Source organism: Ursus americanus, chromosome 20 (assembly GCF_024610735.1).
Source record: "Ursus americanus isolate L20-20 chromosome 20, mUrsAme1.1.p, whole genome shotgun sequence".
Taxonomy (NCBI): domain Eukaryota; kingdom Metazoa; phylum Chordata; class Mammalia; order Carnivora; family Ursidae; genus Ursus; species Ursus americanus.
Window position 1 is genome coordinate 33,005,105 of NC_142146.1, and position 22,407 is coordinate 33,027,511.

A 22,407-nucleotide genomic window follows, 5' to 3' on the forward strand; every position below is an offset into this window, starting at 1 on the left:
CTATAACTTTGTAATATAGTTTGAAATCAAGGAGTGTGATGCCTCTAGCTTTGTTCTTTTTTGTCAAGATTGTGTTGGCTAGTTTTTGTTTGTTGTTGTTGTTGTTGTTGTTTTGGTGGTGGTTCTATACAAACTTGGGATTGTCTGTTGTATTTCTATGAAAAATGTCATTGGAATTTTGATAGAGATTGCACTGAATCTGTATATTGCTTTGAGTAGTATGGACATTTTAATAATATTAATTCTCTCAGGGGCGCTTGGGTGGCTCAGTTCGTTAAGTGTCTGCCTTTGGTTCAGGTCATGATCCCAGGGTCCCGGGATCGAGCTGCACGGTAGGCTCCCTGCTCAGTGGGGAGCCTACTTCTCTCTCTCCCTTTGCCTCTGCCCCCCACTTGTGTTCTCTCTTGCTCGCTCTGCTCTCTCTCTCAAATAAATAAATTTTAAAAAATCTTTAAAAATATTAATTCTTCCAACCTATGAGCTTGGAATATCTGTCCACTTATTACGTCTCCTTCAATTTTACATTAATCTCTTATAGTTTGAAGTGTACAGGTTGTTTTTCTTGGTTAAATTTATTTTCAGGGGTGCCTGGCTGACTCAGTTGGTAGAACATCCAGCTCTCAATCTCAGATGGCTATGAATTCAAGCCCCACATTGGGTGTGGAGCACTTAAAATTTTTTCAGATATATATTTTTTAAAGATTAAATTTATTTATTCGAGAGAGAGAGAGCACACAAGTAGGGGGTGGGAGCAGAGGGAGAGGGAGCCCCATGAGGGGCTCGATCCTAGGACCCTGAGATCATGACCTAAGCTAAAGGCAGATGCTTAACCAACCGAGCCACCCAGGTGCCCCTCAGATATTTTATTCTTTTTGATGCAATTGTAAATGGGTTTGTTTTCTTAATTTCTGATAGTTCATTATTAGTGTATGGAAACACAGATTTTTGTATATTGATTTTATCCTGCAACTTTGCTAAGTTTATTAGTTATAATGTTTTTCAGTGGAGTCTTTAAGGTTATCTCTATATACTTTCATGTCATCTGCAAATAGTGACAGTTTTATTTCTTTCTTCCCAATTTGGATGCCTCTTATATATTTATTTTTTTCTTGCCTACTTGCTCTGGTCCATCTTGCAGATAGCAGATTGTGGGACTTCTTAGCCTCTATAACCACATAAGCTAATTCTTGTAATAAATCTCTATATACCTACATATATCCTAACGGTTGTTTTTCCTTTGGAGAAGCCTGAATAATACAGCAGAGAAGAGTAGGAAAGTGAGCCTGATGTGGAAATCACAGAAGAAAGGAGAGAAGGGTGTGTCGTGGAGGTCAGAGAATGCTGAAAAGTGGTACCAACAGATGGCCGAAACTTCAAAGGAAGAGCAACTCAGCAAGGGTAGAAGAATGGTCTGGAAGTGCCTCTGGAAAAAGGTACAGAAGAGCTCTGCTCATTTACCACAGAGCCCAAGGAGTCAGAAAAGATGAGGATTTTCCAAGATGGCTTGGAAAATGTGTGTGGTGTGGGGAAAACCAGGTTCCAGTTCTTAATAACAGTTTTAACTGAAATTTAAGACAGAGTTCTTATGACCCAATGTTAGCAGTTGAAGAGACACAATCCAGAAAAAGAAAAGTAAATTTAAAGTACTTCATTTTTTTTTCATCAAAAAAATGAAACATGAAGGAGAGAAGTACATCCATAAAGCCTAAGAAACATCAAAAATCCTCTCTTCCCATGGGATGGCAGCTGCTCTCCAAAATTTCCTCTCTCACACCCTTTACTTCGAACTACCCCAAACTTGCTAAGGTGACAAGACACCTGGATTGCATTAAGGGTAATTGACTGAGAGCCCCAGCTGTTCTGAAATTAACTGCTGAATTTGTACTGAAGCCACACTTCTCATAGGCGGCTCCCAGCCACACAGGGGCAGGAATATTTTGACTCTAAGACTCCTTGATACCCTTGCTGAACTTTCCTTAAAAGTGCACAGGAATCTAAGGAGCTCCCAGTCACCTTTCTTCCTTCCCTCTCTCCTTGAATGGGGTTCAGACTTGCATTGCAGTCTGATAGTTCTTCCAGCCTCTCCCAGCTGCTGGCCCATTTTCTCTCACAGGTTGTTCCCCTAGTTGATTTCTTGCACATTTAATTTCTCTTTTGGCAGCTGCTTCTCAGAAGATCCAGATAACACACTCTCCAAAATATGTGTGACCTCTTCCAAATTTACTTCTTCCTTCCATTTCACCCAGATTTGCAGGCAGTGATTGCTGACTAGGATAGAATGGCCAGCTCAGGGTGACTCCTGTCTCAAAATGGAGAAATAACTCAAGTATAGCAATCCAGCAAGGAGGACTAGGGGCAGGAAAACAGCCTGGAGCATGCTAGGATTCCAAAGGGCAATTACTGGGTGGTTTAATCCTCCTCCTACCCCACCTCCACCCATCCTGGGTGGGGACTTGCACCCAAGGTAAAAAATAACAGTACAGATATATAGGACTATATATGGGATACCCATGGTAGGGCACTAGAACAGTGAGGAGGAAGAATGAGAGGAAGGGAAGGAGCAAGTAGAGAAAGAGAACTACTTGGAGAGAGCACTTAGGTTCAGTCTAACAGTTGTTTATGGATCCCTCTTGGGCTTTCTGCTAAGCACTGTTTATTGAAAGTTAAATAAGAAAAACTTCCTTTCTTCCCTGAGGGATGGATAATTTCCCTAACATAGGCAGAAGGAGGATCAGAGTAGACTGCCTTGAGATGATACCTGAGCAGAGCCTGGAAGGATGCACAGGTGTAGGAGAAAACCTCCTGAACCACATGCAATTGCCTATCTTCTAGCTCAGTTCAATTCCACAAATACATTCTGAAGGCTTCCTATGTATTGGGCCCTGTTTCAGGTGCAGGGACCACAGTGGTGAGCAAGCTGGCCACGGTCTCTGCCCTCTGGCTTGGGAATCTAGCTGAGGACAGAGTGAAACAATCTTACCACAGTATGAGATGTGCCACAGGAGAGGGATCAGCAAAGCACTTTAGGACAAAGGAATCTTAAGGCCCCGAGCCTTTATGAAGCCCAAATTTCTGAGCGTGGAAAAATTCTTTACACTCTGACTCCGTTTTTGCTTTGCAGTCTCATCTACCACCATTGCCCAAAAGTTGGGGATACAACTGTGTGTGAATCTGAATATGCCACTACTTCTGTTCCCTGGCATGCCGTTACTTTTTCAAAGATACTCTCCTTGACACATCCAGCCTTGCGCAAATTCTCCCCTGTGCTACCAGGCCAGTCTTTTGTCTATCTCTCTAGGTTGATGAGGTTCTTAAAGCAGGGACCCAAATGCAAGGCCAACAACATCTACCATGGAGTCAGGTGGGCTTTGTCCAGCCACATGACTTCAGGCTTTGGACCCTCAGCTTCCCTGCATATCCAGATGAATAACTCCTACTCAAGGAAATGTAATAAACACTGGTGGTTAGTTCTTGGCACATAGTAAGTGCTCAAAATATTTGCGGAATTGAATTTCATTAACATTAAAGTCCCAGGCCAGAATTTGGACTTTATGAAGGCTCTGGCTGTGAGCTGGAGCTTGGAGGGGTTAATGATCAATTTTAGCAGTTTTCTCTGTGCCTAAGAATGCAAAATATACACCTTGTTCTTTGCCTTGAAGACCTGCTTGTTAGCTGGGGAAATAGATGAACAACCTCCCAAGAGTTCAGTTCTAAATTCCTAGAGCAGTGGTTCTCAATCTCTAGCAAGCATCAAAATCACCTAGAGGTCATCTGGTGAAACAGATTGCTGGCTACATCCCCAGAATTTAATTCAATAGGTCTCGGGTGGAGTATGAGAATTTGAAAGTCTGCATTTCCCACTTGCTCTCAGGTGATAGTGAAACTACTGGGCCCACAATTTGAGAACTATCCACTAGAGGTTAGGAGCCCTGTGCTCAACGCGCAGCACATAGCGGGGTCTCTGCGTCTGAATCCTGACCCACCACATCTTTAGTGTTGGCTCTTGATCAAATCACGAGACCTCTCTGTGCTTCATTTACCTCATCTGTGAAATGAGTATAAAAAAGGTAACGCAAGTGAGTGCTTAAAGCCACATCTGGCACAGTGTTTAACAAATGTTGGTTAGCTCCTATTATCTACTCATTTTCTTTTTCTTTCTTTTTTTTTTTTAAAGATTTTATTTATCTGACAGAGATAGACAGCCAGCAAGAGAGGGAACACAGGCAGGGGGAGTGGGAGAGGAAGAAGCAGGCTCCCAGCAGAGGAGCCTGATGTGGGGCTCGATTCCAGAACGCCGGGATCACGCCCTGAGCCAAAGGCAGACGCCTAACGACTGAGCCACCCAGGCGCCCCTATCTATTCATTTTCTGGAGGTGGTGGGACGACCAAACTAGAGGTCTAGGTAGCCAGAGAAGAGCAAGAACTAAGTCCCTCTTCCGTGCAGCAAGGAAGGCACAAGGGCTGAGGACCAGTACTAACCTTCTCAGAGTAACTAACGCCCTAGCGCGGTCTGGGGTCTCGAAATCTCTGGCCTTTTTCTTAAGAACGCTCTGATGCCCAAACCACAGGTTCCCTACGTCCCGCAGATGCTGCGCAGGCGCAGAACCCGATGTGCCCGCGCTTGACGCACATGCGTACTCAGGCGCACCGGTTGGGGGCTGGCCGGCAGATCAAACATGGCGGCAGCAATGCGCGTGGTGGCGGCTGGAGCAAGACTCAGCGTTGTGGTGAGCGGTCTCCGCTCCGCCGTCCGCAACCTGTGTAGCCAGCCCGTCTCCGTTAACGAACGCATCGAGAACAAGCGCAGCACCGCGTTAGTGGGAGGAGGTCAGCGCCGCGTGGAAGCGCAGCATAAGCGAGTGAGTCCTGTGGGGGTCCGGCCCTCCCCTCGATGTTCGCAACCTATCACAGCGTGCCCAGCTCGCGACGCCCCAGTCCTTTCAGCCAATCAGCGCCATGCCGGGGAGGGGCGGGGGCGAAAACGTTCACCTTGAGTACCTGTTGCCTTTCGTCACGTTGCAGGTAAAACGAATAAGCGCCGTTGGTCTTTACTACTCTCCGCTTTGCTTATGGATTTTTAGAGGGTGCTGGCCGGGTCCCAGACGGCTCACCCCTTAACATCTATAAACTTTTGGACTAGTTACGTAATCCCTAGGAGTTTGTTGTAAGAAGAAGTTAGTAGTACTTCTCCCCTCACAGTCTTATCGGTAGGGGTATGGAAGCGATGATAGGCACTTAATTAGGGGGGAAAAATCTGTTTATTCTTCTCATGCCCCGTGAAGGCGTGGTAAGTTCTTGCTCTATTATGGAAGCAGGAAAATAGAAGCATATAGCCGGGGAAGTAACGTGGGCAAATTTTCACTTTAATCTGGGGCGGGGTGTGCACGGGGAACTTGTGAAGCTTCTGACCCACAATGCTAGCTGGATGCCTTTAGGGTCTTAGCGAGCGTGCATCGACATGCTGCGTAGGAAGGGTACATGTCGAAGGCAGGGAAGTTTTTGAGGCAAGACAGCTGGCCTTCAGAGATACGCTGGGTGGACCATTTAGCGGCAGGAGAAACTGAGGCCCACATAATGACCTGGGACTTGAAACTAGGCTCACGCAGTGCATCACTGACACGTGTGTGAATCTGGGCTGATGTGCTGGATGAGTTAAATAAACAATCTGGCAGATGCAGAAGTGAAATTCTTAGAGGTGGGCATCGAGGCACAACTGTCAAGTGTGGGGGTGGTGAGTGGGGTGGAAGGCTGGGATCTTCAGTGAGGAGATTTGAACTAGCCCTTTATTGAAATCTAAATTGAGTGTTGATTTATTTATTTTTATTTTTTAAAGATTTTTTATTTATTTATTTGACAGAGAAAGAGCACAAGTAGGGGAAGGGCAGGCGGAGAGGGAGAGGGAGAAGCAGACTCCCTGCTGAGCAGAGAGCCCAATGCAGGGCTCCATCCCAGGACTCCAGGATAATGACCTGAGCTGAAGGCAGATGCTTAACTGACTGAGCCACCCAGGTGTCCCTTGAGTGTTGATTTAGATGTTATAAATTCTGATTTGACAAGAACATGAAGGTGACTGTTCTTTTTTGATAAGTTACCATTCCTTTTTGACAAGTTAATCCCTAGGAGTCAGTTTATTCTAAAGAGAAGATAGTAATTTTTGACCCTTTGGGAGTGAGATGTAAATTTGGTTGAGTGTGGGTTTGCCTGGGTGAGTGCGGTCCTTAAGCCTCAGACTCTTGGTTTTGGCTCAGGTCATGATCTCTCGTGGTGGGATCAAGCCCCAAGTCGGGCTCCAGGCCCAGCGGCCCCTCTGCTCCTCCCCCTACCATCCCATGCTTGCTCTCTCTCTCTCTCTCAAATAAATAAATCTTAAAATTTTTTTTTGCTTCAGTATGTGGTGCCAGGAGTGCTTTCTCTCCCTCCCCTGGGGTGGCTCTGTCTGGACTGAAGGAACCTTTACATCATCCTTTGGAAAGGCCTCTCACAAGTGCTCCTATGCACTCTGTTGGGGCCCATTGCTGAATTCCACCCTGGAACATCACCCCACCTCTTCCTGGGTAGACCCTACCAGGTTTAGATGCAGGCTCAAGAAGCAATTTTTCTTTTGCCAGAGCTGACTTAGGAGGCTGAGTTGATTTAAATCCCTCACTCCACCCCCTTTTAAACAATTTTTTGGACTCCTTCCATAGGACAAATTCCCAGAAATGGAATTACTGGGTCAAAGATAGGAATATTTTTAACACTCTAATATATGTTGCCAAATTGCTTTCTGGAAAACTTAATTCTACTTTACACAACAGTGTATATAATTGCCTGTTTGTTTTAAAAAGACCTCATTGGCTTTGGCTACTTTCTTATGGGGAAAAAAGAAAAGAGCCAATTTGAGGTGTTTTTTTCCCCAGGGCATAAGGAGATTGGAAGACAGTGGACCTGGGCGTTTGGCTTGGTCTAAGGGTTTGAGAGCCAAGCAATAGATGCTCTTGATAAGTTGAAGGTTCCAACCTCAGCCCTCCAAGCAGCATTTTTTTTACTCCTCTCAAGTGAACTCTTTACTGCTCTCTGCCCCACTCCTTTTCTTCTCAGCCACTACCTGCTGTGGGGTTGTCTCGGTATCCTAATGTCACTGTCAGGTGTGGGGTCCCTAAGCAGGGTAATGTAGGATAGTAGGAGAAGCCCATGGAGGAGGCAGGAAAAGAACCAGGAAGTAGTCCTGGAAGTGTCCTTGGGGTTGGACACTAGTGGGGTGAGTTTGTGTGGGGTTGTGAATCTGGGGGTGTGGCCTCAGACCTTTAAGCTTACTTTAGTTTTCTACCTCTTACTTTTCTATTCTTCTTTTTATTGCTCCTTAAGTCTTCAGTAAATGTTTGTGGAACTCGTTATCTTGTTCCGTAGTCAGGCTCTCCTTACCCCCACTTCTCTTCACCTTTTCCTCCTCCCATTTCCTTATTTGCCTTCCCCAGTTGGTGGCTCCTGGAGCACCCTGTCTGCCCTGATTTCCATACTGGCTGAAATCTACTGATAATACCTGTGTTTTGGGCAGGTTGATGTAATAGGGGCTTTCATGAGGGGTGAAGGGGCAAACCCTGTCTTCCTGGCCCTCTCATGAACACTCCTTGCTTACTGACTTTGCCTATGATGACCTCACTGAATGGTTTTTGTTGCATTTTAGGGAAAGCTAACTGCCAGAGAGCGGATCAGTCTTTTGCTGGACCATGGCAGTTTTGTTGAGAGTGACATGTTTGTGGAACACAGATGTGCAGATTTTGGAATGGCTGCTGAGAAGAATAAGGTATCTTTTCACAATGGTGGTGTGAACCTCGAAGTTGCACTTTCCAGGCCCTGCTGGCCTACCCACTAGACTAATGAAGGCCTTTTGGAACTCAAGGTACATTGAATAGTTTTCAGTTTGGGGCCTGAAGTTGCAGGATTGCCTCTGGATAAGAATTATCAGGCCTCCAGGTTCCCCTACTTACCTTTGTCTGCAGATGAAGGAATGTGAGTGGAACTGCTCATACCTTGTGCAGTGTGACTCTGACCCAGTTTCCAGGGCTCTGGTTGTGGGTTCAGAGTTCTCACAAATATGGATTGACAAACTTGGGGGGAAAGATGAGAATGTTTTCTAGTTGTGTTCTGGTTTGTCTAGGTACCAGAGACCCCTAAAGCAGGACTACTTGCCTATTTTGACACTTTAAGTTTATGGAGTTTTTGAGGTCAGAGTCACCAACACTTCTTTTTGTAATCGGGTGTTCTCCAACTCTATGCAGAATTCTTTGGACTCACTTTTGATCAGTTTTCCTCAGGTCTGCATATATGCTGTTAGTGACCTAAGATTTGTGAACTTGGCACCAAATCAGCTGGCTCCATTTGAGTCCTTATGGGCCACACGGTATTCCAGGATTCCAAGCAAAATAATGGGTTTGCCTTAAGGTTTGGGGCTGGGGTGTGTGGCTTTGTAGAGTTGCTTTGTGTCATTCTATGCTCTTCTCCTTCCCGTGGCATTTGGTAGTGGCAGCTCTAGGGAGTCTTGATTATTTTGCTTTTAGGAAGGAAGATGAGATCTAACTCTAGTGCCCTTCACTTCTATTGATGAAGTAACCTAGTGCTTGCTGTTACAGAGCTGAGCAGGGGAAGGGGAGATTCTGTCATGTTCCTGATTCATATTGAATTTCAAGAAATTTAGGGTGGGCAGTTGTTTTGGGGTTTTTTTTGGTCTTTCATTGCCAAATTCATTAAAAGACATATTTGGGTTTTTTAACTTTTATTTTTCTATTTTTCTGATAGTTTCCTGGAGACAGTGTGGTCACTGGACGGGGCCGAATCAATGGAAGATTGGTTTATGTCTTCAGTCAGGTATTTAATAACTCCAATAGGCTGAGCTTTCCTGGAGGGCAGAGCCAGGTGCAAAAGACGTGAGAAGAAAGCAGTTTTGGGGAATGAAAACTTGGCTGTAGTGGGGGCAGATGAGGGATTTACTTTGTTTTTCAGTGTATATGTCCAGAGTTTTATACTATAGTATGTATTTTTTCTTAGGGAGAAAGAATCCTTAGTCTTGAGGGATGATCACAGGGCAGTAATCATGTAAAAAGTCCCAGGAACCAGGAGTTTATTCCAAGTGAGTGAGATTCCTCTTGGCAGGTTGGGTGTGTGCTTGGAGGGCAGCCATGTCCTGGGCAATGTGTGGAGTGAGAGAGTGCTGTGAATGCAGCCTGGGTAGAAGGGACTAGACTCTAGGAACCTTAAGTTTTGGGTTTTCACGAAAGTGTCAGCAGAAATTTTGTTGGGCTGCATAAAGACAACAGTTTCTTCACACTGAGACCGTAGGAGAATATAGTATAGTAGGCAGGATAATGGCCCTCCAAAATGTCCAGCTCCTAATTCCTGAAACTTAGGAATATGTTACCTTACATGGCAAAGGGGAATTAAGCTGCAGATGGAATTATTGTTGTTAATAATTAGCTAACCTTAAAATAAAGAAGCCTGGGTTACCTAGGTGGACACAATATAATTACAAGGGTTGTTAAAAGAAGGAGAGGCAGAAGTGGGGTTCCGAATGACGTGCTGTGAAAAGGGCCTACCATTGCTGGCTAAGAAGATGGAGGAAGGTCATGAACGAAGGAATGCAGATGGTCTCCAGAACCTGGAAAAGGCAGGAAAAAAATTCTCCCTTGGACCCTCCAGAAAGGTGCCTAACCATGCTAACCTTAAGTGTAGCTCAGTGAGGCCCAGGTAGGACTTCTAAGTTACAAAACTGTGAGAGAATAATTTTGTGTTGCTTTAAGTCACTGAATTTGTGGTAATTGTTAGAGCAGCTAATAGTAAACTAACACTATACTATTTTGGGTTTGATTACGACCCCTCCCCCCATAATTCTAAATGTTTTGTTCCTTTTACAAATCTTTAATAAAGCTTGTTTAGTATTAAAATTATGGGTTTAATATTAAAATAAGTATGTTTGGCTAATTTTAAATGTATTGTACTTAGACAATACTCATTTACTTAATAAATTACTTTTGAACTGTTCTAAAACTATTATAAATGGGTCTGCCAAACACTTAACTAGAAGAAATAATCTCTCCTTTTTGTAATTCATGAGAGCTGGGCAAAAACTTATACAGAAGGAAGCATTAATAAGATAGCTAGAACAAAGAAAGGTACTGTGCTTTCTGGGCTCAACCTTCTAACTACTGAGCAGATAAAAAATTCACTGAATTGATACTTTTTATAACCTTTTACGCCCATGGGATAGGGTTGGGTGGGGATGGGGGGAAGGGAGAGGGAAAAAACTGAGCCAGAATTTCTGCCTTGAGGATGCTAACATCTTGTAGATAGAATGGGGGCAGGACAGGAGTGTCTTCAGTACAGATAGGGTGAGAGAGGTTCTGGGCAAGTGCTGTGGGCTCAGGACGAGGGATGATCACTTTTAGGCTTGAGGGATGTTTTAGGGAAAATGGGGCATTTGAAATAGGCCCTGAAGGATACTGAGGGTGGGGAGTGATGAGCAAGCTTTTTTGTAGTGATCCCCAAAATGTTAATATCTGCAGTTGCTTTTTCTGGGGAACTTCTGCTTTCCCAGAGAAGCAGCCTCAGTCTCTTGCCTGATAATTGGCCATAGGTGTGTTCTGGGGGAGAGGAGTAGGGGGGAAAGGAGGGGCCAGTGCTGGCTCATCATTCATGTCATCTGTTTTTAGCCTCACTTTCCCTTTCTTTTGCTGCTGGTGATGATGAATCCAGAGCCCCTCTGATGAAGTTGCTTTAGAGAATAAACCTTTCCCCTTCGCAAGGTGAAGGAGAGGACCTGTGGGGTCCAGCCGCTCCCAGCAGAGACTTTGTATCGGTCTGTTTTTCACCCCTCGTCACCCCCCCACTTTCCATGGTTCCTGCGTTGTCCCCTCCTTGTGGTCACTCCCCCTGCAGTATATAAGCTTCCATTTGTTCCCTCTAAGTCAGATATTCTTGTGCTTTCATTTCCCCTCAAGTTTGTTCAGTCTCTCCTCTGCCGATGTTGTCTCTTCCCTTTTTGCCCTTGTGGGCTAAATCTCTTTTTAATTCCCCCTGTCTTTTTGAGATGGTTTTAAGAAGGAGGTCCTTACTCAGAAGCCATTTGTAGCAGGAGATAATGAAACTCCACACAGGAAGCAGTGAGGGCTCTGATTGACTTTTTTTTCACCTCCCTTGGCAAAATGACAGAGACTTTCTAGTAATAGAAGTGCCTGACTATTTGATATCTATAGAATCTGAGTTTTCAGGTAAATTCTGAATGAGAAGTTTTCCTTTCCTAGAGCTGTGACTCATTTTTGTAGAGCAAAGGCGAAGTCTTTTGCTCTTGACAATACATGAGCTCCCTTTAAGATACAAATTATTCTATAGAATAGTGAATAAAAGAAGACTGTTCCTAATTTTTTGAACTTCTAAAAATCCTTCAAAAACTTTTGGCTAGGAGTTTTTCATTTCCTCCTCCTCCTCCTCCTCCTGGCTCTTTGTCCCTGGCTGGTCACTATATTTTATTTGTTGATTTAATTGTTTTCTTTTTAGGATTTTACAGTTTTTGGAGGTAGTCTGTCCGGGGCACATGCCCAAAAGATCTGCAAAGTGAGTATTTAATATTGAAAACCCAGTACTTTCAGCAGTCACGTGGTGTACATTGAGTATGGGGTGCAAGACTGTATGTGGGGTGGGTGCTGACCCAAAGGTCCCCTCAGTGCAAGGCAGGACTTCGTAACATTTTTTTTTTGTATCATGGATCCCTTTGGCAGGCTGGTAATGATTTACATGCATAAAATATGTAGGAGTAAAAAGAAGTAAAAATATTTTTTTAAAAACCACATTTGTAATATACATGCTTTCTAATTCCTCAAATAACAAGATTTAGTTGTGGATCCATACTGCTATAATTTCACAGTACGTATGAGTAAAAATGCTATTTCAAGATATCTGCAACAACTTCAGTATGCCGTAAAAATATCTGTGGCTTCTATTAATGACAAAGTCACAGGTACTTCTAATAATGTGGTTTGTTTTGTTTTGTTTTTTGCCTGTATTCATTGTTAAAGGAAATGCTAAAGATCAGCTCAAGTTAATAAAGATATAGATGTAAATTTTTTCCCATCCAAGGCATGGATGAAATCTATTTATAGACTGCTTGGGGTTTTGAAGACTCTAGGTAAAGAGCTGATGGTCCAGGTACTAAAAGATAAAGAACAGTGCAAGGACTGATTACATGATGGTATTTTAAAAACACTGCTAGTGATGAGATGCTTTGGAGGTGAATAAAAGTATAGATCCTATTTGGAGAATTTTGGAATTAAAGGTAGAGTTGACTATTAGTAGCTGGGGGGAGCTTCCCTATATAATGGAAAACTTGGATTCTAGACATGGTCTTGTCTTGTATTTCTGAAACCTTGGACCAATCACTTAACTTTTAAACCTTCCCAATTTTTCTTTTTACTGCCTCTGTTATCATGGTTAAATGGATAATATGGAAGTGAAAGTGCTTTGTGAACTGACAAGAGCTATTAGGAATGTTACTTATTAGGCTCTCAACCACTGACCCATGAGGAAAATATGGCTCATTACAAGTAAAAGCAGGCCTGGGCCTGGTATCTGTTAACAGATGGATCTACGTGTACTTCCACGAAAATACTGCTTTGCTCTTGTGTCTACTGTCAGTTCTTTCAAAAGGGTAATGGGGTCGGGAAGGGGGTTGTGGTGGCAGCAGCGGTGCTTGGCTAGCTCACTCAGTAGAGCATGTAATTCTCGATCTCAGGGTCATGAGTTCAAGCCCTATGTTGGGCATGGAACCTACTTAAAAAAAAAAGTAACTGGGAACAAAACTGGCTACTGGAAAATATTATAGTTTGGCCTATGGGTCTAGAAATGTTGTCATGAGCAGTCTTTCCCCTGCTACTGGGAAGTGCTTTGGCTCTTGGATGCCTGTGGGGCTTTAATCTGCCCTTAAATTTGGGTTCTCTATCTTCTATGAAGGTACCCAATCATCCTGGCTAGTAAAGTTGTTATAAATGACTCCTGTTTTGAAAAGTGCACTTAGAACATTTTCCGGAAAACACCGTGGTGCTTTATAAATTTCTGGTTTTGATAACAGGATCAGTTGTCTCATAAAAGATTTCTTTGCTGTCTCAGATCATGGACCAGGCCATGACAGTGGGGGCTCCAGTGATTGGACTGAATGACTCCGGGGGAGCACGGATCCAAGAGGGAGTAGAGTCTTTGGCTGGCTATGCAGATATCTTCCTGGTGAGAAACCTGTCAATAGAGAGTAAAATAGTACAAGACTTAGTTTTCTAAGCTCTGTCCTGGTCAGAGCTTCCCTATTCCTACTGTTCTCTGCTGTATGTCTGTTCTGTCACTTCTTCCTGTGTCGCTGGGGAAGGCATGGAAGGTGGACGAAAAGCAAGAGAGTAGGTAGAGAGGGTTTTCTTTTTTCTCACAGAGAGCCACTCTTAGGGGAAAAGTAAATTAAAGGTCACTTAAGGGAAATACACCTATTTTTTTCAAAAGCAAAGGACATGGAATATAAAAGGTTAAAATGAATTGATGTGCTAGAAATAGGGATTTTAAAAAAATGCAGTGCTTTTTATTTTGGTTAAAACACAAGGTCATTATATGGAGTTCAAGTTGTAGTATAAAGAAGAAAAATTAGCCAAATCCCACCATTCAGAAACATTTGATGAACATCATTTCAGATATCTTTCTGTTTACTTACTAAAATTACAGAGAAAGAAATGAAAAACACAAAAGTAAATGTGTCATTTGAAGTAGGAAGTGAGAAAGTAAGGGAGATTGGGGTGAGGGAGAGAGATACTGTCAGATGGAAACTTGAGAAAAGGGACAGATCTACATTTCTAGAGAGGGGAGGAAAAAGGGAGAAGGTAGGAGAGAAACAGGCAGACATTGTTTCTTTTTTTTTTTTTTTTTTTTTTTTAAAGATTTTATTTATTTATTCGACAGGATAGAGACAGCCAGCGAGAGAGGGAACACAAGCAGGGGGAGTGGGAGAGGAAGAAGCAGGCTCATAGCAGAGGAGCCTGATGTGGGGCTCGATCCCACAACGCCGGGATCACGCCCTGAGCCGAAGGCAGACGCTCAACCGCTGTGCCACCCAGGCACCCCCAGACATTGTTTCTAATCAGGCCAGCTGTTGCTGTCATCCCCTGGGCTGCAGGCTTATGAGCATTCTGTCCCTGTCTGCTGCCCTTTATGATCCATCAGAAAACTGTGTATTTTGTGTAAGATGCTCTGCTAGTTGTGGGAGTACTTATGTTCATTGAGAAGCCACTGTGTAGATCTTAAACCTACTTTTTAATCTTTAATCTTGAGCTCCAGGAATAACCCACTGGGGAGAATTAGCTCTTTGGGTGCTGTGGTCAGACGGTTTAGGCCCAGAAGGTCTCCTCCTTTGGCCCTCAGCCTGGAAGTCATGCCTGTATTGGAGATGAAGGAAAGGAAGCGGCCCTAGGAGAAGTGGCAGTAAATCACTACATTTTAGAGCTTGTCAGGGTTTTAGAATATCTCCTACTCTACGCCGTCTTTATGAGTACAGGCTGCAGGAGTTGGGTTTTATTTTATTTTCAGGAAGTAGGCTTCAGTGACTTTAATAAATTATTTACTGGGGCTCACTCAGTTAAGCGTCTGACTCTTGATCTCAGTTCAGATCTTGATCTCGGGGTTGTGAGTTCAAGCGCTGTGTTGGGCTTGGAACCTACTTAAAAAATTTTTTTTAACTAATGCTGCTTGTTATTTTTACACCTCCAGCCACTTCCTTCTGCCTGTACTGTTATTTAAATATTTTTTTCGTAACTTTATTTTGATAGAATTTCAAACTTTATATAAAAATTGCAAAAATAGTACAAGGAACTCCCATATGTCCTTTACCCAGATTCGTCACTTGTTTACATTTTGCCCATTTGCTCTATCATTTCTCTCCATATGTATATATTTGCCGGTTATATTTATCTGAAACACTTGAGAATAAATTGGATATTGTACCTCCTTTAGCTCTTAAATCCTTCATCGTGTGTTTCCTAAGAACAAGGACATTCTGTAATAAAGTTAGTACAATAATAGAAATCAGGAATTATTGATTCATCAATATTATTCTTATCTATGGTACTTAGAGTTCATCAAACGATCCTAATAAAGCTCTCTAGCTGTTCGCCTATTCCCCTATGCCCCATCTAATCCAGAATTAAGTACTGTCTGTGATTGTTTTATCTCTTCAATTTCCTTTAATTTGGAGCAGTTTTTCAGTTTTTCTTTGTCCTCCATGACCTTCACATTTTTGGGAACAGCTTTATAAGAGGTATAACTTACAAACCATAAAAATCCATCCATTGTAAGCGTGTAATTCAATGACTTTTTTTTTAATTCCAGTAAAATTAACGACAGTGTTAGCTTCAGGTATACAATATAGTGATTTAATAATTCTATTCGTTATTCAGTGGTCCTCATGGTAAGTGAACTCTTAATCCTCTTCACCCATTTCACCCATCTCCCCACTCACCTTTTCTCTGGTGGTAACCATCAGTTCTGTATATTTAAGAGTCTGATTTTTGTCTGTCTTCTTTCTTTGTTCCTTTGTTTTGTTTCTTAAGCTCCACATATGAGTGAAATCATATGGCATTTGTCTTTGACTTATTTCACTTGGTGTTATACTTTAGCTCCATGCATAATCACATCTTCTTTATCCATTCATTTATTGATGTACACTTGGATTGCTTCCATATTTTGGCTATTGTAAATAATGCTGTAATAAACATATAGGTGCATATATCCCTTGGATTTAGTGTTTTTGTATTCTTTGGGTAAATACCCACTAGTGTGATTATTGGATCATAGGGTAGTTCTATTTTTAATTTTTTGAGGAACCTCCATACTGTCTTCCGCAGTGGCTGCACAAGTTTGCCTTCCCACTGGTGGTGCATAAGGGTTCTTTTTTTCTCTATATCCTTGCCAACGCTTGTTGTGTTTTTGATTTTTTTTTTTTTTTTGAAGATTTGAGAGAGAGAGAGAGCACATGCACAAGAAGGAGGGGCAGAGGGAGAGGGAGAGAGAATCCCAAGCAGACTCCCTGCTGAGTGCAGAGCCCAGTGTGGGACTCAACCTCACAATTGGTAATCATGACCTGAGCTGAAACCAAGAGTCGGATGCCCAACTGACTGCGCCACCCAGGTGCCCCTGTTATGTTTTTCATTTTCACTACTGGACAGGTGTAAGGTGATATCTCATTATGGTTTTGATTTGCATTTCCCTGATAATTGATACTGCACATTCTTTTATGTGTCTGTTGGCCATCTGGATGTCTTCTTTGGAGAAATGCCTCTTCATGTCTTCTGCCCAGTTTTTGACTGGATTATTTGTTTTTAGGATGTTGAGTTGTATCAGTTCTTTATATATTTTAGATACTAACTCTTAATCAGTTTTGTCATTTGCAAATATCTTCTTTCATGCAGTGGGTTGTCTTTGAGTTTTGTTGGTTGTTTCCTTCACTGTGCAGAAGGTTTTTATTTTGATATGGTCCCAATAGTTTGCTTTTGCTTTTGTTTCCCTTGCTTCAGGAGACATCTAGAAATAAGTTGCTACAGCCAATGTCAGAAAAATTACTGCCTGTGCTCTCTTCTAGGACTTATATGGTTTCCTGTCTTATATTTAGGTCTTTAATCCGTTTTGAGTACATTGTTGTGTATAGTGAGAGAAAGTGTTCCACTTTCATTCTTTTGTGTGTTGCTGTCCAGTTTTCCAACACCATTTGTTGAAGAGACCATCTTTTTCCCATTACACGTTCTTGCCTTCTTTATTGAAGATTAATTGACCGTATAATTGTGGGTTTATTTTTGGGCTTTCTATTGTATTCCTTGATCTATGTGTCTGTTTTTGTGCCAGTACCGTACTGTTTTGATTACTACAGCTTTGTAATATAACTTGAAATTTTTCTCCACATCCTCCCAACATTTGTTGTTTCCTGCCTTGTCAATTTTTGCCATTCTAACTGGCATAAGGTGGTATCTCAGTGTGGTTTTGATTTTAATTTCCCTGATGGCTAATGATTTTGAACATTTTTTCATGTGTCTGTTAGCCATTTGTATGTCTTCATTAGAAAAGTGTCTGTTCATATCTTCTGCCCATTTTTTTTTAATGATTTTTTATTATAATTATGTTAGTCACCATACAGTACATCCCCGGTTTCCGATGTAAGGCTCGATGATTCATTAGTTGTGTATAACACCCAGTGCGCCACGCAATACGTGCCCTCCTTACTACCTATCACCGGTCTATCCCATTCCCCCACCCCCTCCCCTCTGAGGCCCTCAGTTTGTTTCTCATAGTCCATAGTCTCTCATGTTTCATTCCCCCTTCTGATTACCCCCCCTTTCTTTATCCCTTTCTCCCCCTACCGATCATCCTAGTTCTTATGTTCCATAGATGAGAGAAATCATATGATAGTTGTCTTTCTCTGCTTGACTTATTTCACTTAGCATTATCTCCTCCAGTGCCGTCCATGTTGTAGCAAATGTTGAGAACTCGTTCTTTCTGATAGCTGAGTAATATTCCATTGTATATATGGACCACAACTTCTTAATCCAGTCATCTGTTGAAGGGCATCTCGGCTCCTTCCACGATTTAGCTATTGTGGACATTGCTGCTATGAACATTGGGGTGCATATGGCCCTTCTCTTTACTATGTCTGTATCTTTGGGGTAAACACCCAGTAGTGCAATGGCTGGATCATAGGGTAGCTCAATTTTTAACTTTTTAAGGGACCTCCACACTGTTTTCCAGAGTGGCTGTACCAACTTGCATTCCCACCAACAATGTAGGAGGGATCCCCTTTCTCCGCATCCTCTCCAACAATTGTTGTTTCTTGCCTTGTCTATTTTTGCCATTCTAACTGGCGTAAGGTGGTATCTCAGTGTGGTTTTGATTTGAATTTCCTTGATGGCTAATGATTTTGAACATTTTTTCATGTGTCTGTTAGCCATTTGTATGTCTTCATTAGAAAAGTGTCTGTTCATATCTTCTGCCCATTTTTTGATTTGATTATTTGTTTCTTGTGTATTGAGTTTGAGAAGTTCTTTGTAGATCTTGGATACCAGTCTTTTATCTGTAGTGTCATTTGCAAATATCTTCTCCCATTCTGTGGGCTGCCTCTTAGTTTTTTTGACTGTTTCCTTGGCTGTGCAGAAGCTTTTTATCTTGATGAAGTCCCACAAGTTCATTTTTTCTTTTGTTTCTCTTGCCTTTGGAGATGTGTCATGAAAAAAGTTGATGCGGCCGATGTAGAGGTTGCTGTCTATGTTCTCTGTAGGATTTTGATGGATTCCTGTCTCACATCGAGGTCTTTAATCCATTTGGAGTTTGTCTTTGTGTATGGTGTGAGAGAGTGGTCAAGTTTCATTCTTTTGCATGTAGCTGTCCAGTTTTCCCAGCACCATTTATTGAAGAGACTGTCTTTTTTCCACTGGATGTTTTTTCCTGCTTTGTCAAAGATTAGTTGCCCAAAGAGCCGAGGGTCCATTTCTGGGTTCTCTATTCTGTTCCGTTGGTCTATGTGTCTGTTTTTGTGCCAGTACCATGCTGTCTTTGTGATCACAGCTTTGTAGTACATCTAGAAATCTGGTATTGTGATGCCTCCAGCTTTGTTTTTCCTTTTCAACAATTCCTTGGCGATTTGGGGCTTTTTCTGGTTCCACACAAATTTAAGGGCTATTTGTTCCAGCTCTTTGAAAAATGTCATTGGTATTTTGATCGGGATGGTATTGAACGTGTAGATTGCTCTGGGTAGCACAGACATTTTAACTATGTTTATTCTTCTGATCCATGAGCAAGGGGATCCCTCTTACACTGTTGGTGGGAATGCAAGTTGGTACAGCCACTCTGGAAAACAGTGTGGAGTTCCCTTAAAGAGTTAAAAATTGAGCTACCCTATGATCCAGCCATTGCACTACCTGGTATTTACCCCAAAGATACAGACGTAGTGAAGAGAAGGGCCATATGCACCCCAATGTTCATAGCAGCCTTGTCCATAATAGCTAAATCGTGGAAGGAGCCGAGATGCCCTTCAACAGATGACTGGATTAAGAAGATGTGGTCCATATATACAATGGAATATTACTCAGCCATCAGAAAGAATGATTACCCAACATTTGCAGCAACATGGACGGGACTGGAGGAGATTATGTTAAGCGAAATAAGTCAAGCAGAGAAAGACAGTTATCATATGGTTTCACTCATTTATGGAACATAAGAAATAGCACTAAGATTGGTAGGAGAAGGAAGGGAAGAATGAAGGGGGGGTAAACAGAAGGGGGAATGAACTACGAGAGACTGTGGACTCTGGGAAACAAGCTAAGGGTTTCAGAGGGGAAGGGGGTGGGGGACTGGGATAGGCCAGTGATGGGTATTAAGGAGGGCACGTATTGCATGGTGCACTGGGTGTTATATGCAAATAATGAATCATGGAACACTACATCAAAACTAAGGATATACTGTATGGTGACTAACATAACATAATAAAAAAATTATTATAAAAAAATCTGGGATTGTGATACCTTCAGTTTTGTTTTTCTTTTTTTCAGGATTGCTTTGGCTACTCGGGATTTTTGTGGTTGTATACAAATTTTAGGATTATTTGTTCTGGTTTGGTGAAAAATAGGGATTGCATTAAATCTGTATATTGCTTTGCGTAGTATGGACATTTTAACAGTATTTGTTCTCTCAATCCATGAACATAGAATATCTTTCCATTTGTGTTTTCAATTTCTTTCATCAGTGTTCTATAGTTTTCAGAGTACAAGTCTTTCACCTCCTTCATTAAGGTTATTCTGAGGTATTTTATTCTTTTGAGAGCAATTGTAAATGCACTATTTTCTTAATTTCTCTTTCTGATGCTTCCATAATTAGTGTATAGAAATGCAATGGGTTTTTGATACTGATTTTGTATCTTGCAACCTTATTGACCTTCATTAATCAGTTCTAGTAGTTTTTTTTTTTTTAAAGATTTTATTTATTTATTCAACAGAGATAGAGACAGCCAGCGAGAGAGGGAACACAAGCAGGGGGAGTGGGAGAGGAAGAAGCAGGCTCATAGCGGAAGAGCCTGATGTGGGGCTCGATCCCAGATCGCCGGGATCACGCCCCGAGCTGAAGGCAGACGCTTAACAGCTGTGCCACCCAGGCGCCCCTGTTCTAGTAGTTTTTTTGGTGGAGTCTTTAGGGTTTTCTATATATAGTATGTCATCTGTAAACAGTGAATGTTTTCCCTCTTCCTTACCAATTTGGATGCCTTTTAGTTTTGATGTCTGCTTGCTGTGGCTAAAATTTTTAGTACTGTATTGAATAGAAGTGTGAGAGTGGACATCCTTGTCTTGTTCCTGACCTTAGGGGAAAAGCTCTCAGTTTTTCACTATTGAATATAATGTTAGTTGTTGGTTTTCATGTATGTCTTTTATTATGTTGAGGTATGTTCTAACTGTACTTTGTTGAGGGCTTTTATCATGAACAGATGTTATACTTTGTCAAATGCTTTTTCTGCATCACTTGAAATGATCTTATCGTTTTTATTCTTTTATTGATAAGATGTATCATGTTATTTTGCAAATATTGAATCACCTTCAGGCCAGGAACAAATCCCATTATTGGTAGTGAACGATTTTATTAATGTATTGTTGGATTTGGTTTGTCACTATTTTATGGAGGATTTTTGCATCTGTGTAGATCAGAGATACTGGTCTATGTTCTTTTTGTTTTTGGTATCAGGGTAATGCCTCATAGAATGATTCTGGAAGGGGCGCCTGGGTGGCACAGCGGTTAAGCGTCTGCCTTCGGCTCAGGGCGTGATCCCGGCGTTATGGGATCGAGCCCCGCATCAGGCTCCTCCGCTATGAGCCTGCTTCTTCCTCTCCCACTCCCCCTGCTTGTGTTCCCTCTCTCGCTGGCTGTCTGTATCTCTGTCAAATAAATAAATAAAATCTTAAAAAAAAAAAAAAAAAGAATGATTCTGGAAGCTTTCCTTCCTCTCCTATGTTTTTGGAATAGTTTGAGAAGAATAGTTATTAATTCTTTCAGTGTTTGGGAGAATTCACCTCTGAAGCCATCTTTTTTAATTTTAAATTTTTTTTATTACTGATTCAGTTGCATTGCTGGTGATTGGTCTGTTCAAATTTTCTGTTTCTTTCTGTTTCAGTTTTGGGAAGTTATGTTTGTAGAAATTTATCTACTTCTAGGTTGTCCAGTTTGGTGTATAATTTTTCATAATATTTTGTTACCAATTTTTATATTTCTTTGGTGCTATTTCTCCTTCATTTCTGATTTTGAGTCTTCTTTTTTTTTGTAAGTCTGGCTAAAGGTTTATCAATTTTGTTGATTTTTTTTTTTTCCCAAAGAGCTAGCTCCTGGTTTTATTGATCTGGTTTTTTGTTTGTTTGTTTTTTCTATTTCATTTATTTCTGCTCTAATCTTTAATTCTTTCTGCTGGTTTTGGGTTTGGTTTGTTCTTTTTCTAGCTCCTTTAGGTGTACAGTTTGGTTGTTTATTTGAGATTTTTCTTGTTTCTTGAGGTAGGCCTGTATTGCTATAAACTTCCCCCTTAGAATAGTTTTTGCTGCATCCCAAAGATTTTGGGCTATTTTCATTTTCATTTGTCTCCATGTATTTTTCAATTTTCCCTTTGATTTCTTGGTTGACCCATTCATTATTTAGTAGCAGTTATTTAACCTCCATGTATTTGTGTTCTTTCGAGATTTTTTCTTGTGGTTGATTTCTAGTTTGATAGTGTTGTGGTTGGAAAAGATGCATGGTCTGACTTCAGTCGTTCTGAATTTGTTGAGACTTGTTTTGTGGCCTAATATTCGATCTATTCCTGGAATGTTCTGTGTGTGCTTGGGAGTACTGAATCCTAACCAGTAGGCCACAGAGATCCATGTGCACTTGAAAAGAATGTGTATTCCCATTTTTAGGATGGAATGTTCTGATTATATGTTAGATCTATCTGGTTCAGTGTTTCATTCAAAGCCATTGTTTCCTTGTTGATGTTCTGTTGGATATCTGTCCATTGATCTGAGTGAGATGTTAAAGTCCTTTACTATTGTTTTACTATAGATTACTTCCTTTGTGTTTATTACTAGCTGCTTTATGTATTTGGGTGCTCTCATGCTGGGTGTGTGAATATTTACAATTGTTACACCTTGGCAGATTGTTCTATTTATGATTATATAGTACCCTTCTTTGTTTCTTGTTACAGTCTTTTATTTTAAAGTCCATTTTGTCTGATTGTAAGTATTGCCACCATGGCTTGCTTTTCACTTTCATTTGCATAATAAATGCCTTTCCATTTCTTCATTTTTGATCGGCATGTGTCTTTCTGTCTGAAATGAGTATTTTGAAGGCAGAGTATTGATT

At 41.6% G+C, this 22,407-nt stretch overlaps 1 protein-coding gene across 3 annotated transcripts in view; it reads left to right on the forward strand.

Annotated features, from left to right (window-relative positions):
- Positions 1-4,652: 4,652 nt before the first annotated feature.
- PCCB (propionyl-CoA carboxylase subunit beta) overlaps positions 4,653-22,407 on the forward strand; it is a 103,822-nt gene continuing 86,067 nt past the window's right edge. The window contains exons 1-5 of one of the 3 annotated variants that reach the window (XM_045791830.2): positions 4,653-4,859; positions 7,667-7,786; positions 8,779-8,847; positions 11,530-11,586; positions 13,135-13,248. In XM_045791830.2, coding sequence (XP_045647786.1) covers positions 4,677-4,859; positions 7,667-7,786; positions 8,779-8,847; positions 11,530-11,586; positions 13,135-13,248 — 543 coding nt within the window. In that variant the 5' untranslated portion in view covers positions 4,653-4,676. The remainder of the gene's footprint in view (positions 4,860-7,666; positions 7,787-8,778; positions 8,848-11,529; positions 11,587-13,134; positions 13,249-22,407) is intronic. The other 2 variants (XM_087870217.1, XM_045791831.2) reach the window with 2 other exon arrangements.